Source organism: Aptenodytes patagonicus, chromosome 4, assembly GCF_965638725.1.
Source record: "Aptenodytes patagonicus chromosome 4, bAptPat1.pri.cur, whole genome shotgun sequence".
Taxonomy (NCBI): domain Eukaryota; kingdom Metazoa; phylum Chordata; class Aves; order Sphenisciformes; family Spheniscidae; genus Aptenodytes; species Aptenodytes patagonicus.
Window position 1 is genome coordinate 61,911,182 of NC_134952.1, and position 18,894 is coordinate 61,930,075.

The 18,894-nt window shown below is 38.8% G+C and overlaps 1 protein-coding gene across 3 annotated transcripts in view; it reads left to right on the forward strand.

Moving 5' to 3' along the window:
• UBA6 (ubiquitin like modifier activating enzyme 6) overlaps positions 1-17,037 on the forward strand; it is a 34,891-nt gene extending 17,854 nt beyond the window's left edge. For all 3 annotated transcript variants that reach the window (XM_076336950.1, XM_076336952.1, XM_076336951.1), the window contains 16 exons: positions 330-407; positions 1,715-1,896; positions 2,496-2,601; positions 3,654-3,743; positions 3,854-3,934; positions 4,560-4,688; positions 5,593-5,644; positions 5,752-5,815; positions 6,701-6,770; positions 7,444-7,515; positions 8,712-8,829; positions 9,788-9,981; positions 10,624-10,751; positions 11,551-11,638; positions 12,019-12,113; positions 14,485-17,037. In XM_076336950.1, the coding sequence (XP_076193065.1) occupies positions 330-407; positions 1,715-1,896; positions 2,496-2,601; positions 3,654-3,743; positions 3,854-3,934; positions 4,560-4,688; positions 5,593-5,644; positions 5,752-5,815; positions 6,701-6,770; positions 7,444-7,515; positions 8,712-8,829; positions 9,788-9,981; positions 10,624-10,751; positions 11,551-11,638; positions 12,019-12,113; positions 14,485-14,620 (1,683 nt within the window). In that variant the 3' untranslated portion in view covers positions 14,621-17,037. The remainder of the gene's footprint in view (positions 1-329; positions 408-1,714; positions 1,897-2,495; positions 2,602-3,653; positions 3,744-3,853; positions 3,935-4,559; positions 4,689-5,592; positions 5,645-5,751; positions 5,816-6,700; positions 6,771-7,443; positions 7,516-8,711; positions 8,830-9,787; positions 9,982-10,623; positions 10,752-11,550; positions 11,639-12,018; positions 12,114-14,484) is intronic.
• Positions 17,038-18,894: the final 1,857 nt, after the last annotated feature.

An 18,894-nucleotide genomic window follows, 5' to 3' on the forward strand; every position in this document is an offset into this window, starting at 1 on the left:
GTAATGTGACAAGGAATAATTCAGTACTTAGACTACTTAAAATTTTTAAGCCTTATTTCAGTTTGATCTCTGTGCAGAGGGTAAAATGGCATCAGCATAGAGTGGAAGTAGCGTGCAATTAGAAGCAGAACACACTTGGAGCAGTCTTGCTGTATTTTGATTTTAAAACAAAATTTAATCAGTCAGTATAGGCAGAACTGTTGGCCACAGCGGATACCAACAGGAGTGCTTTGTTTTGACAAGTTTCTGTAGAGATTTCATCAAGATTATTGCTCAGTGCTACACTTAAATTGTAACTTCAGCTGTTGCTTTTGCCCCTTCTGACTTAGGTTACAATTACAGATCCTGACTTGATAGAGAAATCCAACCTGAACAGGCAGTTTCTTTTTCGACCTCATCACATACAGGTAGGCTTTCTTGTTCAATAAACTTTCTGGACTATTGTTCTGTTTCCCTGCCCTGTGTCCCCACCGAAAGCTGAACTTGTGAGTGTATGTACTTCTGTCCAGAAAAGACTTAAAGGCTGTAATGAAATCCAGTATCTCTTAAAACAATACCTAGAACTACGTTGGCATCCCACTTACCACTAGTATCAGTTGAGTAAAATTGGCTGGTCTGATCTTAATTTGTACTGGTGTCTTTGACTAATGAAATCTCTCGAACTTGAGAATCGGATGAGGAATGCTGTGTTGCATAAGAAGCTGCCATGGGTTAATATGCCAGAAATGCTTTACTATACCATTGAAATTTGGGGAGAGTAAAACAAAACAACAGAAAATAGACAGCACTGGCAGAAGTGTTCTCAACAGAAGAGCTACTGCTAATGGAAGTTGACGAAAGTTGCTATCTTCTGACTTAATTCAGTCTTCATTAAGCTGGCAAATAGTGTGGCAAAAAAACATGCACACTCAGTAAATGCGTGATACAGAAACTGTTAATTCCTTAGAAGCAGAGAGAATATCCCTGTACTTGCAAACACAGCACAAAATAAAAAAGGTGACTCAGATCTTGACAGCAATGGGGAAAGGGGTTCCCCTGCCCAAAACCCAGCAGCTGAATCTTCTGCTTCCTGTTTACGTCTAGCAAATCTGGGAACAGATTACATTTTGGATGGATAGATAAATGGAAGGTGAACTCTGCAAGCTTTCAGAAGCCACATTGTCTTGGGTTCTGCTGTTCTAAGTGCTGCTCCCTAGATAATTGAATGTAGTATGGCTAGAAGTGTCAGGTAGGTTAAGAACTCTATTTCAGTTTAGCTTCTGAAATTGGCTTTTTGTGGAATGCCTTGCAGTAATGTGATTATTCACAGGTTTTTGATGTCTATGCTGCATAGACACAGTCACAATAACTGATGGGTTTATCCTCTGACAGTCATGAACTGCTCCTTTCTTATGGCATTTTGAGAGCATGAGAGGCAGCACGTGGCATCAGTTTCAGTTACTCAATACACTTCTGCTGCACCATTTAAGCACTTTCACCTTGTGGTCTCTGATGCACTACTTTAAATAAAACTAAAAATGAAACTAGATTAATAAGATATTTATTAGTGAGGGAGGTATATGATTAAAGAATTTCCTTTATTGTATGTTTTGCATACTAACATTTCTGTCAGTGAATTGTTGTCTGATCAGCAAATGAAGTTGATGCTTCTGTGTCCCAGATGTTCTTTATCTGAATATTGTTGATATATATATATATGTATTTGTACTTTCAGAAACCTAAAAGCTATACCGCAGCAGAAGCAACTCTGAACATCAATCCTTACTTAAAGATTGATTCATATATTAATAAAGTTTGTCCAGCCACTGAGAACACTTACAGTGATGAATTCTATACCAAGCAAGATGTGATTGTGACCGCTTTAGACAATGTTGAGGCAAGGAGATACATTGATAGGTAGGTTGTGGAAAGGAAGCGAGGGCTGCTTTTCACGTTCTTATGTGAACTCTGCTTTTCTATTCTTAATCTTCCTGATCTGGAAGCATAAGCAACTGCTTATAAGATCTGATAGCAAATTGCTCAGATCTGTCTTGCTCCTTTATAGGGATGCTGGCTGGGGGGAGGAAGGGGTTTATACTCATGGTGGAAACCAACTCTGCTGTTGTGCAGCTGCTACTGTTCGCATGGCAGAGACCCTTGGAGTGAGTTCTTAGAAATTAAGAGCTGTCAAGGTCTGATGAGGGGGAGAATACTGTGGCAGTTTTAAGGCTGAATTATTTATGCATAAGAATATGTATTTAAATTTATAAGTAGGGACGTTCACATTTAAAAAGAATTATTAATGCTCCTAATCCAGGTAGGCTCAGTTTTATGGTATCCTCATCTAACTTGAAATAGCTCTTCTTATTTAATCTCTTTTTTTTCTGAGTTTGGTGTAAGCTTTCTACTCTTCTGAAAGTGCCTAGAGTCAGTTCTGGTTACACTCTGGTAATGTCTGCAAGGCAAGAGTGTAGTGATTACGCTATATTCTGATAGTCTGTGTCTTTCCATGTCAGTCGTTGTGTAGCAAACCTGCGTCCTCTTATAGACTCTGGAACTATGGGAACGAAAGGACACACAGAAGTTATTGTGCCCCATCTGACAGAGTCCTATAATAGTCATGTAAGTGTTTTAACATCATTGCTTACCTTCTGTAGCTAATCCCATACTGTCCTCCGATTCTTTAATTGCTTATGTATCTGTCTGAAATAAGTGGCCTATTTGAGTTGCTGAAGGTGAGTACTATTAGGAAATAATTACTTCCTTGGTTTCTGAAGAAAAGCTCACAGGAAATAAAATTTGAGCAGGCTGGAGATATCATGTCTGCTACCTAGCTGATGATTACACCTAGGCCAATAATTAAAAGCAACTACAATATGAATCATGAAACACAAGCTTTGGAAAAAGTCCTAATTCTGAAGCATTTCCAAGGGACTGACTTTTTTTTTCCCCTTGAAGACTCCCTTCTAAATAAGAATCTAGTTCCACAATGGCATTGCAAACTGGTTTTATACTTGTGGCTTTCTTTCTTAGAACTGCTTTCTGCTTGCTCATTCTGTTCTTGGTGAATATCACCTACACAGGCAGGTAGGAGAAACACAAGCCTCTGTAATAGGAATTAGTCTGCCAGTTTCTACAAACATACATAACAGTTCTGTCTGAATGGGGAAGGGGGAAATGAGCCTTCAAACTCTTGCAGTATCCCTCTGTTTAAGTTCTTGTGAAACTGCCTTTACAAGGTAGAAATTCACTGGTTGAGAACACCGTGAAATCGTGCCACATGGACATTGTGACAGGATTTTGAGCATTCTAACAGTCTTGCTAGGGTCCACAAAGAAAGAAGTCTTTCTGGCCTTGAGTGAAAGGATGTATTTCATGTTGAGAGTGTATGTGAATGCAACCTGCACATCATGGAAAAGCTGGCTGACAATTTCTTCTGTTGTTTGTGTTTCAGAGTTCAGTTTTGCTTTCCAGTGTTAAGTTTAGACTATACTTCATAAACAGAAGTGATATGTTAGTGTTCATAAAACAAATTTTGTTCTAAACGTAAATAAGCTACCCTGTATTTTATAACAGTGGAGTTTTAAACTTACATAGTCTAGAAATTCTTGGTGCTATTATTAGCAATAAACTTTAATAAGGCTGCATTTACATGCAAATCTCCTTAATTACAGCGGGATCCACCAGAAGAAGAAATACCTTTTTGCACCTTGAAGTCTTTCCCAGCTGCCATTGAGCATACGATACAGTGGGCAAGAGATAAGGTAAGGGAATAAGCTTACTGGCGTTCAGCATAACTTAATGTGTATCTGGAAAGGTGGGGGATCTGATATACTTCTTGCAAAATGCCATATTTTTTCTTTTTATTTTCTAGTTTGAAAGTTCGTTTTGTCACAAGCCTTCATTGTTTAACAAATTCTGGCAAACCTATCTGTCCGCAGAAGAAGTTTTACAGGTAGGGGAATGTTGCCAGGGTAAAATACAGGGTTTAAACTAATGCTTTATGGATTTTGTTTCTGTTTAAGTTCAATGAGATTTGGGTTATTTTCTGACTTTATTCAGAAAACCTGAAGACTTATTTGGCCAAGTCATTGGTTGATCTTCCATGGGCACAGTATTTCTGGTGTGTCTCATAATTAAGAGCCAATGTCTCATGCATGGGCTGCTTCTCTAGCTCATGTGTGCTCTGCATGATGTAGAAATATCAGAAATACTGAGGCACTACTAGCGAGTGTATAGTAGATGTCACACTGATGTGGAACCAGCTGGGAAAAATGAAGGGAAGGCTTAGTTTCAAGTGAATTCAACTATGTAATAAATTAGACTCAATTGTTTAATATCTTTTCTTGTGAATCTATACTGGCCTATGGTCCATAGGGCTGGGTGGAAATAAATCAAGTAGACCACAGCACTTGGGGAAAAACCCAGTGGAGAGGATCACATAAAGGATAATATTTCACAAAGTGACTTTCTGTTTCCTTTTGCCTATAACTTACTAATAAAAACATATATTTACTGTTTGACTGGATTGGGAGGAATCTTGTCTGTTCTAACATTTTCATATTTCCTTCTCTATCTAGAGAATAAAATCAGGGGAGAGCTTAGAAGGCTGTTTTCATGTTATTAAAACACTCAGTAGAAGACCCCGAAGTTGGACTCAATGTGTGGAACTAGCCAGAGTAAAATTTGAGAAGTATTTTAGCCATAAGGTAGGTAAGACCTGGAAATGAGGTGGTGCTAGACTGATGAGGATTTTAGAAAACTTGGTAGCCCTAATAACTAGATGTCCAAGTCTTTGCACTCACTTCCATCTCCTCATAAATAATGAACTCTACTTAAAAATGCTGCATCCCTTCCTCTTTCTACTGTAGCGCGTTTAAGTCTGGTTTATTAACTCAGTCCTAGTGGCTCTGTTCAGTAGTCTCCATGCATTTTTCCAGCTGACTAGGTATTGGGTTTTTCCAGAGCAGCAGGATTATCAGATGTCTTTTACTAAAGGACAGTGGCTTTTTGTTTCCCCCACTAAACTTTTGTTACTGAACTCATCTTCATATCCCTGACTTTCTCAAAGATGTGACAGAAAGGTTGGCTGAAGTAAGAGCCACTCATTCTGAGAATCTGGTCCACAGTGTTGCTTAAAGTGTGTGTGTAATTTTTGTAGGAAAGATGTGATCATGATGTTGTGTATTAATAAACATACATCTGTGTGTATGGAAGCCCTGGTGGTAGCTGTCACATTGAGAAAACATTGCGTTCCCAATTGTGAATTGGTATGCAAGAATCTTAAAGTGACAACAGAGTGGGGGGAACGCTTTCCTTGTTGGATTAAGTGTCTTGCTTGGACTTTGGACAGATGAGGTGATACTGTCATCTTTGTCCTGTGAATGAATGGGCAAGTCACTCTGTCTAGTAGTACTTGTGTCTTTAAGCTCTCCATCTTGACACAGGCGTCTTACATTTTCTTCACTCTTTAAATTACTTCAACTATGTATTGGAGTGTCTGAAAAGCTGTATCAAGATTTCACATCATTACTAAAAAGAAGGCTTGATTTAGTGTGGTCGTGTCAATCTGTATATGACAAATTACTAAAGCTACTCTGGCTTTTCCTCTAGGCTCTTCAGCTCCTTCATTCATTTCCCCTTGATACACGATTAAAAGACGGAAGTAAGTATACAAATGCTCCTTTGTGCCTGTTGTGAATTCATGGCATACGTCATGCATTGCTGTTCCTGATTCCTTAGGATTTCATCTTAAGTCTGTCTTCTTACCAGGTTTGTTCTGGCAATCACCAAAGAGGCCACCTTTCCCAGTGAAGTTTGAATTTAATGATCCTTTGTAAGTATGGTACTGCCACTGATGCCGTTTTATAGCATCCTATAAAATCGCCCTACAGCAGAAAGTGCAAGGCAATGACTTTATAGCACTAGAAGTTGGACTGGTACTTAATAGGCACTAGTGCACAGTCTTGCACTGTGGCAGATTCCGTGAGCTGTCTCATAATTTCACTGCGGGTAATTTAACTTTCACTGACATGGGATTAGAGGGTGCTGTGGGAAGTTCTGACAACATCTAATGTGAAATGGCTTAGAACAACCCATTTCATTTATTATGTGACTACAGAATTACTGAGTTGTTGCTGTCGTACCCCTCTGCCCCCATCAGCCCACATCATGAAATGCAGGATGTGCCAAATTAAATTGACTACCTAAAATGACCTAGTGGAGGGACCCCTTTTCTTCTTCATCACAATTTGGGTCTGATCTAGATGGCTTGGGTATTACAGATAATTTAAAAAATTGATGTGGTTGAAGGATTGAAAAGCCTTTATCTCCTGCATATCTACACCTGCTTTAAGAAACTGTCCAGATCGCCATTTTTAGTTTGGGTGAAAACTGAGATCATGGCAAATATCAAAGTATTTCTGAGGTGAAGCTTTTTATTATCATATTGATGTCATGTGAGTGTGTGTAGTTGTTTTGACTACAGAGGTTAAGGAAATACGGTTTTCATTAAACAACTCTTCACTCATCAAAGTTTGCTTAGTTTTGGGGAGGACTACTGAGTCCCTCAAAATCTGTTTTGTACTGTGTGTGCTGAAGGGTGGAAATTCTGTTTCTCCGTGGGTGTTTTCAAGACCTCTTTGAATATGATTGCAAACCGTTGGGTAACTGAAGTAAAAAACCAACCAACCAAAAATAATTATCTTCCTCTTTTCTTCAGGCATTATGATTTCATTGTCAGCGCAGCAAAACTCTTCGCAACAGTGTACTGTGTTCCTTTCACAGAAAAGGTAATCCATACTTCAACAGTGTTCCCATCGCATAACTTGGATGTACATGTTCAGTTTTGGCCAGATGTTCAGTTGCCAATTCTTTCCAAGAACTGATTAAAGTGATTCTTAAAGTAACCTATACTTCAGCACTGGCTGTTCAGCAACTGCTTACATTTAGTCGTCTTTATTTAAATCCCTATCCCGGAGAAGAAATGAGTAGTGTATTGGGTATTTTCAGTAAGCACTGAACTCAGGAATTCTTATTTCGATGGACCTATTTCCTGTGCAATATAACAACTGAACTGAAAGAAGATAAGGCATTTTTTTTATTAAGTGTCTTATCTATGGTCTGGGAGTTTTATTTTTTACTACTCACAGCCTCTATGTTGCTTATCCTTTCTTCTTCTTGTTACCCTTTTTCTTTTCTAATTGGATCTTGCTGTAAGTCACATTTACACTTCAGTTCTGTTCAGTTTTCAAGTGCTAGGCACTTCACACCACTCTCATTCACTGTGGCAACTGAAATGTCACTTGGTGTTTCAATGATGATGTTTCAGTGAAACATCATTGAATATTTGTGGGGTTTTTTGGTTTTGGTATTGTTTGAAATACAACTGGATATACAGTCTTTTTGTGGGGTCCTTTTTGAGTTGATGTGAATTTAAATTGTTTTTCTTCAAAACTATAACAGGATTTGTCAGAGGAAGCTATTTTGAAGATTATTTCAGCTGTGAAGGTACCGGATTTCAGACCTTCAAACAAAGTAAGTGTGATATTTAGTTTAAAGGAAAAAAAAAAATCCATAAGCAGTGTCCCACATCTCCAACTACTTCTTGCATTGATGCTGATGAGAATTAAACACAAATTAAAATGTGTTTTGGGGAAACAAGAGTGTGGCATACGGGACTGCTTTAACTTGATACAGCTAAGGTATCTATGTACCAGATGCTAAATGCAAGATGGGGGGGTTTTTTGTCTTTTGCAAATGATTTATTGTAGCATCGTTTTCCATGCATGAGTGTGAATGTAAGTCTGCAAGCTTTTTTTAAGTTTATGAGAGTCTATACTATTTTAATAAAAGTGAAAAAAAATTGACTCATAAGCAACTTTAAAACAATCCAAGACTAGTGTCAGTTTGTTATTTCTTTCTAGGTAATATAAAGGAAGTGTCATTACTTTTATGTTTATTTTTGAAGTGTTAACTTCAAAACAGCTTAAGTGTTATTGTGCAGTGGCTAGCATTTATCATCATTTAAAATTAGAAAATATTCCAGGGTGTTTTCATATTTTCTTGCCCAGTGTTAACACTTGTCTCATGACTGCTTGCCTTGTGAGAAAAACCTGATATTTTGACTCGGAATCACAGGATGGTTGAGGTTGGAAGGGACATCTGGAGGCCACCTAGTCCAATCCCCTTGCTCAAGCAGGGGCAGCTAGAGCAGGTCATCAAGGACTGTGTCTCATTGGGTTTTGAATATCTCTGAGGATGGAGATTCCACAGCCTCTCTCTGCTACCTGTGCCAGTGTTCAACCATCCTCACAGTTTTGTTTTGTTTTTTTTTTTCTTTAAAGTATTTTCTTATGTTTCTTATGGAACTTTATGCAGTTCAATTTGTGCCCATACCCCCTTGTCCTGTCACTGAGCACCAGTGAAAAGAGTCTGGCTCTGCCTTCTGTACTTTCCCCCCGTCAGATATTTATACACATTGATAAGATCCCACTGAGCCTTCTCTTCTCCAGGCTGAACCGTCCCAGCTCTCTCAGCTTATCCTTGTATGAGAGATGCTCCAGTCCTTTAATGATCTTTGTGGCCCTTGGCTGGACTTGCTCCAGTAAGTCTATGTCTCTCTTGAACTGGGGAGGAAAGACTGCAGGGACGACAGGAAATCTAGTACACTTCACACTTGTGCTGTACGAAGTTCATGTATTTTATTACTCAAGCACTGCACACACTTGCAGGTTGTACAGACTGATGAAACTGCAAGAAAACCAGATCATATTCCAGTCAGCAGTGAGGATGAAAGAAATGCTATTTTCCAGCTGGAGAAGTCTATACTATCCAATGAAGCTCTGGAAAGTGAGTAGTGCAAACTAGCTTCATAGCTTAGTAACACCTTGCAATTGCACTGCCAGTAGCATGACATTCAGGTCTTCGGATAAAGCAGTTCTGTAATTCTGCAAGAGGCGTATAGCTGATACCTAAAGCTTTCGGAAGTGCCATGCAGATAACTGTTCTTACTGCTTGACATTACCCTATGCTTCTGTATTTCTGAGATTCCTGCAAATTTTATGGTTCTCTGTTACACTTGCATGTAAGTACAACCCTGATGACAGTGAGCAGGTAGCAAGGAATTGAACTCTAAGGAGGGAAAGGGTGTCAGCTAGATGCCAGATGGCCTGAAAGTGATTCTGGTATGAGAAGGTTGAGAGTTACTACTTACAGGAATCAATCTGAAATTATCCTAGATTGTGAAGGCTGTTAAGTTGTCTTCAGCATCTTCTAGGTAGGTTAAAATGAGGATGTTCGAATCCTGTTTTTGTGCCTGACCACATGAAGAGGTCATTGGGCAACAACTACATGCATGCATTTTTAGCCCATGAACACAGGGGAGAAAGATTAGCTTAGCTCTAACCCATCTCATGGAGTGTCAGCCCTAACCTGTCTCCCATGCTTCTGAGTCCATAGTGAAATGGTTACAGATAAACAAAGCTTATAGAGGGAATTCTCACAGGGTGGAGCTAAAGCAAGGTGGGGTGTATACGAAACATCCATAGGACTGTCCAAAATCTATTCCTGGTGTTGCAAGGAAAATAAAATTAGGGAGCTAGGCTGATAGTTCTTTCATTACTCACTTTCAACAACTGATATTGGTTGGGGCATTTCTGCTTCTAGCATGGGAAAGCAAGTTATAAGTAAGACACCAAGCTCCAGAATGTGAAATTTTTAATTTAAGGTTCTAGTTCCCTATAACTTATGTTTAGAACATGTTCAGTTTTCTAATAATAACTTTTGCTCTTTTTTTTTTCATGAGCAGATGACTTGCAAATGAAACCCATCTCCTTTGAAAAAGATGACGATAGTAATGGGCATATAGATTTCATAACAGCAGCATCAAACTTGCGAGCCAAGATGTACAACATCGAACCAGCAGATCGGTTTAAAACAAAGCGCATTGCTGGAAAGATTATTCCTGCAATTGCAACAGCTACTGCTGCAGTATCAGGGCTGGTAAGTATGCTTTTTAAAATGCTTAAAATGCATATTTATTTCTCTTACTGTTCCTTGCCTAAAACCACTGTTGTCTGGATATTGATTAACACTATCCTGACAGAGCCTCGTTAAATGGGTTTATTTCAAACTTAATAATCTTTTTTTCTCGTGTACCAATACAGAAGGTCGCTCTTGGTTCTAGATGTGGTAAGCCCTTGGTGCTTTTATTTCTGATTTGCTGACCAGAAAGAGGAGTTGGAGATCAGCATTTTGGTTTGTTTTCTGCAATTAATACTAGCTTCCATCAGAGTGCCACTGCCAAGAGTGGAAAGGATCTGTTCTGTAGTAGTTCACATCCATGCACCTCAACAGAACTGCATGCTTTGTGGAGGTGTCTTGAATTAAACAATTTTGGAAGAGTCCTACATTAGGAACACTTTTGAACGTTTTAAATATTTCCATTAGCCGCAACAGAATTGATTTCTGTGGCATATTGGGTTGCATCTCCAGATGTGATTTACTCTGCCGACTGGACAAAGGCTGATCTCATTAACAACTTACTCTGTAGTTGCTGACCTCTTAACTAAACTACTGTTGATAACACAGTACCTAAAACCTGTGCTGGGTCTCATGGAAGTATGGGATTCTTATTTACTGCAGGTTGCACTGGAACTCATCAAAGTTGTGGGTGGTTACCCAGCTGATGCATACAAGAACTGTTTTCTGAACCTAGCCATTCCCATAATGGTCTTTACAGAAACTGCTGAAGTAAGAAGAACGGAAATCAGGTAGGAAGGACAATGGCAGAAGGACGGTATTTGGAAACTTGGTAATTGATGCTTAGAACTTGGTGAGCCATTACAAGTGCGAAGTCTGTACAGTTACTAAATCCAGATAACTAGATTAAGGCCTTATGTGCTCGCAGAGCAAAACTATGATGGAACCACAGTTCATGGTCATACTCCAATTAAACGTTATAGATATTCAAGGTTATTTTTTTGTTGTTCTTTAAACTTGGAAGATCGTGAATCACTTAGTGCTTGCTATCAAACTCTAGCAGTACATAGTAAATGGATAATAAAGGTGTAAGTGATATTCTTAGTACTGCTGAGGGTGTCCCATAATGCATTGCTCACGAACTTCCCGTTTGGAAAATGCAGCACATACTCTTCTGTCCTAATTTTAAAAATAGTAGTTTTAAGGGCTTAGTTTTGTTTTCAGTGGAAGCCGTTGCTAGTGAGGCTTTAAAAATCTAGATGAGTTACATGTGCGGCGTGGTTTTTAATAAACATCCTGTCTGCACAGACTGGATACACTTCTGCATCTTAGTCAATAGAAGAGCTGTTTTTCAGTAGGTCTGAAAACTTAAGTTCATTGCCAGATACCATGTTTACTCAGAGTTCTTACTGTGTCTTGTGCTTAGCCAGGCCAAAGGGCTGGAGAAATGGCAGCAGAGAGGAAAGAGATTTTTGCTCAAGATAAAACAGCAAGTCGCTAGAAGAGATAAGAGTTCTTCAATACGTGTTTAAAGGAAGTGCCTGAGTTCATGTTCTAAAGTAGCAAGCAACCTTTCTCTTTTTAAAACAGAAATGGGATATCATTTACAATCTGGGACAGGTGGACAATTTATGGGAAAGAGGATTTTACTCTGTTGGACTTCATAAATGCTGTCAGAGTAAGTTATCTATTGTACTGGGTTAATACAACATGCAAGGAAAGGGTTTTCTTGTTTTGGGTTGTTGGTTTGGGTTTTTTTGGCTTTGTTTTTTTTTTTTTTCTTTTATCAAGTTATTGTTCAAACCAGAGTAATTCTAGAAAGAATTAACGTCAACAGGAATGTCTCTAAGTAAACGCGTCAAAGCCTATTTTCAAATTCTTTGTTAATTTGATTGGCTCAAATGTATCTTAATAAAACTTCTGTCAGCGTCCATGCATTAACAAGTTTTCTGGTTGGGATCCTGTGGTTTTGAAGAATTAGTTGTAATATTAGCAGTAGTAGTATCTGCTTGTGCAGCTGTCCTAGTCCTTTAATAAGTTTTAATTTGTGAATTCCAGGAGAAATATGGAATTGAACCAACTATGGTTGTACAGGGAGTCAAAATGCTGTATGTTCCTGTGATGCCAGGTCATATTAAAAGATTAAAGTTGACGTAAGTATAACTGGAAGATGGATCAAGGGATGCAAGTGCACGTACAAATTATGTTCACTGGTTGTATCATAAGGATGTGTGTCTGGTTTTCTCTCAAAGTGGTTGCTAGTCATTAATACTTGGGAAAGAAAAAAGGTAATTTCTTCCTTTTGAGGGGAAAAAAAAAAAAGGGAAAGTGAATTAACTTCTGTGGTGAGGACAGGAGACTTGCAAAATGCTACGCTAACTGATGAATGCCAGAATGAGAAACCCAAAGAAGTCTGACAGTAAGGGTTTTTTGTTTGTTGTTTTTTTTTTTGAAAGAATGTACTTTGGTTCAAGGAGAACAAGACTAATTGAGCCTTTTTAAACTGGCTTAAAACTAATAGTGATATTTAGCAACTTAGCTCTGAAAGAATGAGAACGCTTATTCAGGAAGGAGTTTATATTGGTTGCGGATTGAGATTTCTGGAAATCTGTTCAGTTCATAGTAATTCCTTGAGATTCTAGCTCACTTTAGCCTTTTAATAATGAAGACATTCACAAGGCTTTGCAGTGCCACTCACTGAGAGGAAATGGGGGTATAACAAACTGGAAGTTTGGGAGGGTGTGAGGGCAAGGCATTGGTTTTTGACTGATAGGCCTTTGCAAAGTAACAGCCAGATCTCACCCAGGTTTAGTTCTACCTTACATGTTGATTGAACTTCTTTAGCTCAAAACTTGTTCCTCACCGCTCCTGTGAAGTGTATGCTGGTCAGTGCTCACAGGCTTTGCTAGAGCAAGTAGATGCATTGATCAGTACTGGTTTGAAGGTCAGTTACCAGTAGGTAACTGTAGTTACCTACTGCAGTCAGTTACCTAACTGTAGTCAGGCAAAGTAGTGTATGTTATGGGCAAGCTACTTCAAACTTCCAGGAGAGAAGAGCCTCTAAGTTGGTACTACCTTTAGAGTGCCTGGCATACTAAGATATTCTGAGATAGGCTGTAAATTCATAAGTTGTTTATATTCCTTCTCCTACAGCTGTATAAATCATTTTGAATGAGTGGGGTGTGTAACGAAGTCAAAGGCATGGTGTGAAGCTGCCTTCCTCTGAATATCAGGATTTCTTACTACCCTGAGACTTGGTTCAAGGTTTCCATGTAGCTACAGCAACTTGGAGTTCTGTTACAAACAGTCCCAAAAGCTTTATAAGATATTTGCACAGCAAACTCTGGTCTTGCTTGTGTGTTTGTTTTTTCTTAAGGTGTTTAAAATCTTTCTCTCGCTATAATATGACAAGCATTGCAAGACTCTGTCTTCATTTCAGAATTACAGCATTGACTGGTAGCATACTCCTTAAAAGCAAGTTTTAGAGGCATAGTTACCTGCCTTGCTCTGTAACTTGGGGCTTCCTCATGCAAATGGATATGACCTCAGTATCTCTGCTGAGAAGAGGCGAATGCTTTGTGTTCTTGCAAGGGAACAAGTACTCTGGGGAAAGCAGTTTTTTGACCTGCGTGCTAAAGCATAGCCAGAAGAGAAATCCTTCTCTAAGTGACCTGTGAGGAATAGAAATGAGTGACTGTATTTCCCCAGCCTCCTAGTATTTGAGCTGGCCGCATGAACTAGTGCTCCGAGTTGTCAAGAAAATAATTTTGAGACATCCAATGATATGTAATGAAATCATGTGAGGTTGATTGACCACCTACTTCAGTATTTTATTGTGCAACTTTCAAGCAATAGCTGTAGCTTTTGAGACTGCGGAGAGCAAAGGGGGAAGTTGCACTAAGACATGACACGTTTACCTAGTTTAAACTCACATTGTGGTCATGAAGGAAGAAGTCCCAGATCCTGGTTGTTTTTTCCCCCCTCATTGTTACTCGCCTTCGAAATTCAAGGACTTAAGAAGTCTGAACTCCAGTAGAATTACTTTTCATCAGAACTGTGTATCCGGTGTCTGCACTAGAGTGGTTCTCCCTAATAACGTATTAAACCCAGCCATTATTGGTAGACCGAGAACTTATTCCTCCTCATTGACCAAAATCTTGCACAGAAAGCTAATTTTGCCTTGTGCCTTAGTAGGATGCCAAAGAGAAATTACATCAGTGAGGAATCCCATCTGAAACTAGCCATTTTCTCTTCTCTTTTGCACTGAGCACTTGTTAGTGAACAATGTAATAGCTTACTAATGGGCTAAGTCTATCAAGAAAACGGAATACCATTTGCTATACCTCAGGTGGAGGAACAGCTTTTGTGTCAGAATTAAAGAGGCGGCTTATTCTCCATTTTAATCTGTTTTCTAGTATGTTAGGCTTCATTGCTGGCAGTGAAATTCATCCTAGTCTGGCCCTGAATTCCCGCTGCCAGTCCTCCTTCTGGTATGTTAACAAACTGTTCTTCATTTCCTTGTAGGATGCAAAAGCTTGTGAAACCATCAGCTGATAAGAAATATGTGGATTTGACAGTATCGTTTGCTCCAGAGACTGATGGAGAGGAAGACTTGCCAGGGCCACCAGTGAGATACTACTTTGTTCAGGAAGACAATTGATGGTAGAGACACAAAAGTCACTCCCGGACCATTTGTTCTGAAAGGAGTGTGCTAATTTTCAGCTATTAAAGATGGTACTATATATTTCTTTTTGGTGAAGCCTTAATTAAAACAAATGGTGAAAATCAGTGGCTTTGTACTGAAGACAAACTGGATTTTTTTCATCTGCTCCCGTTTTCTTCAAACCTGTTTGCTCAAAGGAGGATTCGTCACTCCATGAGATGGAATGTGCAGTACAGTCCTTACCTTAAAGACAAGATTTGTGTTAATTTGCAGGGAGCTGAAGAAAGCAAGAATGGTGAACCTAACAAATGGTCCCCATGTGCAAATTAGGCGCTGCTTAGAGAAGAGTGCAAAAAATGGGGAAACTGCCATTTTATGATACCCCTGGTGTTCTAAGAACATCTCAAATCCCATTTCATATGTTACTTAATTCTCAAACAAGAATTTCATTCTTGCCATCTACACATGAGATTTAATCCATCCAAAAGGTTTTAATTCCCACTTAAAAGCAGATTAACTGCTTTATTGTGTTGTTGGTGCTCTCTTCTGAACAGTTAGTGATGCTGTGTGTCAGAGCAGCTATCTTATGTCAGTCTCAACATGGAAACATAGGGAGGCAGGTCTTGAGTAGGTGTAAATTGTCACAGCTCCCCTGAAGTCAAGAGAGCTGGAATTGTTGATTATCTTGCACTAAGACTGTTCTTTGGGGAATACTGCAATATGGGGAAAATGGAAACCTATCGGAGAGCTGAGTTAACACTTTCAACAATAAAACTTTGTCTTCAAGAAAGAGAAAATGTTTGGTGTGGTTGAGCCTTTCTGCCCTCACCAAATTAAAAACACTGTAGCAAATGATGACTTTGAAAGGAGGAGAAGGCAAATGGCTCTGGATGTTTGTCATAGCAAACACTGTTTCCTCAGTGGCTCCTTTTGGTACCATTTCCTTATAGCGAATGGTTATGCTGTACACCTGTCCACAGCACAAGTCTGAGTTGCACTGAATGCTGAGGTTTTTATCATCATCAGTCAGTTACTAGGATATCTAAGTATAAAGAATCTGCTTAATTGGAAATGATTAGGGACTAGCTTTGCTGCTGTGGTGAGGCAGAGGCGTGTTACAGAAACATCTGTGACACCACCTTATTTTCTCTATCATTTAAACACTGGATAGTTGAGCTGGTAGTTCTTTTTTTCTCCCAACGATGATAGAGTGAAGTGAGGTTAGAATAAAAACCTATGAACTGGAAAACCTTTTAATGTGTTTAAGCTTTAGAGATTGTGATTACACATTATCTCCTGCAGCTGTTTCAAAAGCTATTGATTACTTAGGCATTTATCCTTGATCATAATTTATTAAGCTTTAGGGATATCTTCACGTTTAATGAACGTTATTGGTCAGGAATTTTACCTCTCCTTTTTTGCCTTCTTGGTTAGTTGTAGTCAGGAACAACAGCTATTAGGTTGGGAGCTTGAACACCACGATGTATGAAACTGAATAGCTGGAATCAACACAATTATTCCAATATTTGGGATTTAGTCTTACACGCGGGATATCGTCTGGAAAGTGTATATAGTTTTACAGTCAGTCTAGTTTATAGATATAATTTTCTAGATTAATAATACTGCTTTTTAAACTACCTAACTTCATTTTTTTAAGAACTTCTTTTAGAGAAACTTTTTGAAACAGGAGAAAAGATGACTATATTTAGAGTGCAGAGAAGGCACAAGCAGATAGTAAGTTTCCACTTCTAATTAACAACTAAAATGTATTTCACTGTGGCAGTATAGAATCTGAACTCTTAACTGAAATCAGTAATTAGTGCTAAGAATCACTTAAAGGTTTAGGTCGAGTCGAAAGCACTGTCACCTCTCACAGCTGGAGACTGGGAAACAAATGAAACTGAGTAAGTATATTCTGGTACGTTAGTGTGGTGTTAACATCATGCTTATGCTTTTGAAGTAAGTAGCATATAAAAATAATGAAGTCTCAGTACTTTGCTAGAATGCCATCTGACGGTCCTCAGGATTTAAAGTAAATTTTCAGATATAATTAATAGAATGGCTTTTATTAATGACAATGCATACAGCTTTGTGAGACCCTTGCCAAAAAGTCCAGGTTGAGGTTGGCAGGGTTCAGGGCCAGAATTTACAGACATGGCTGTATCTCTATACTGCTCTTACTGTGTGTACCTGTTGGATGGATGTCTGTTCTATGTGTGGGTTCTGCTCAGTTAAACAGTTGCTGATGGAAAAAATGAAAATGCACAATGGCTCTAGATATTAGCAGACCTTTAAAATTTTCTGGATATAAGTAACCTAGGTAAAATCTTACAAGTAATAACCTGAAGAGGACTTTATATGGAAGAACTGTGCATGTCAAGTGGCTCATTAAAATTGTTTTTCATGTTTTAAAACTTTCTGAATTGCTGATATGGAGCGTGAATGTATTTATATTGAAGGTTGTGCAGAGTGGAGTGAGCCGATTCAGTGTGAATTTGTGTTTGATATAGCCCATTTCTCAATCTGTTGCTGCTTTTTATCAAAAGTCTCAGCAGGTCCTCAGCATGATCACACTGAAAGGGCTCAGTCAAAACAGGCAAGTGAATTTCAGGGTGCTGGTCTTCCAGATCTCCAGCATTGTCACCACCAGTGCTAGCAGTGTAGAGGCTCGTAGCACTGCCTGGAATCCGAGAACTGCTTTTTTTTCTTTTTTTTTTTTCCTTTGTAATGAAAGCTTGTGTGTGTCTAGGACTGTTTGATGCTCTATTCTCGTGGAGCAGCTAGAGCTAGCCATCTCCCTGCAGCAATGAAGAACTCTCTTTCCACTAGAACACTTGAATAGCTTTCCTTCAAAATGTTATTCTTTGAAAGAGCAGTTGACTTGCAGAGATGAAGTTTTATATCAGTGTTAAAGATCTCTCTCACTGAAATGCTTTCTTACAGAGTTTGCTCCTATTTACACTAGCTTTCCCTTAATTTCTCACATTCTTAATAGTTGCAGGAATGTTTGTGCATGCAAAACATGAGGCATTTAGCACCCAGCTCAACTGTTCTCTGTGGTTAATCTCCGTGTTTCTTTAATGCTAGGAGTAGTGAGGATTCTGTGTGATGATCATGCTACTGTTAACAAACTGTTTTGGCAGATCTTACGGATTTCGGACTTTATTTACCTAGACAAGGAGTAAAAAGTACACGTTTTCAGCTTTTTCCCCACCATATGGTGAAGACGTGATTGTCTATTTAAAAAAAAAAAAAAGTGCTATTCAAGAATAATGACTACATAGAAAGAACAACTCTGGCACCAGCTGGGCCTCTGTGAATGCAGAAACTCTGTCACCTCATCGTGGCATCTCACATCCTGAAATAATGTGGGTCTGAGCTAGGCAGAGAGTTTGTATATCTGCCTGACTTATATCAAACACAAGTAAAGGCTTTAGATAAGTTCATGTTCTTAATTTTTCCTTGTGTCTTTGAAACAATGTGGCTGTAGGCCCGTTGTTTGAAGAAAGGAACTCAATTTCAGCCAAATGCAGCTGGCTTATTAGCTTGAAAGGTTTATCCATCCCTGTTAATTATCTCCTGTTTTGCAATTACAGAAAGCATACTCTACTGCAGCATAGTGCATCAATCTAAACCTTTGTCCAAAGGTTGTTAAGTTTTGACCAGATAGCTTTTGAGAGTTTATTTTAGTAAACGTGTCTTTTGGTATCTTTTGTGTGGTCGATGACGTAGCTAGCATGGGTGTTTATCTATGCTGCAGCAAGCTTATTGAGGCTCAGGCTTAAAGGTGTCGTGAGTTACAGCATTGATAACACCAGCAGAACTGTCTTGCTAGTAAGTGAATCGTTTTGCATTGCAAAAGTGAGATACAGTGAAGAAGTATTAAGTTCCCACTTCTCACAGCAACACACGTTTCAATTTCATACTGAGGAAAAGCTGCAACTCTAACCTGATGCATACTGAGCAGCACCATCTTCACAAAGTGATCTTAAGTATTTTCATGAAAAGAAAGTGCTAACGTCTCATGTTATGTTGCACTTTTATAAATACAGTGGGTGTGCCGTCATATGGTCACACGTAATCTATTATTTAGAAACACATGGACATTCTTTTAAAATAACCTTCCCAAGCCTTGACTGACTTCCATAATCCTTGAAATAAGTAATAATTAATTTGTGATTGCCAGCTGATTATCAAAGGAACATGACGATCAATCTTGGTCTGGAAGTCAGAGCAACTCTACCGAGATGACTCCCTGTGCGTGTCGTGTA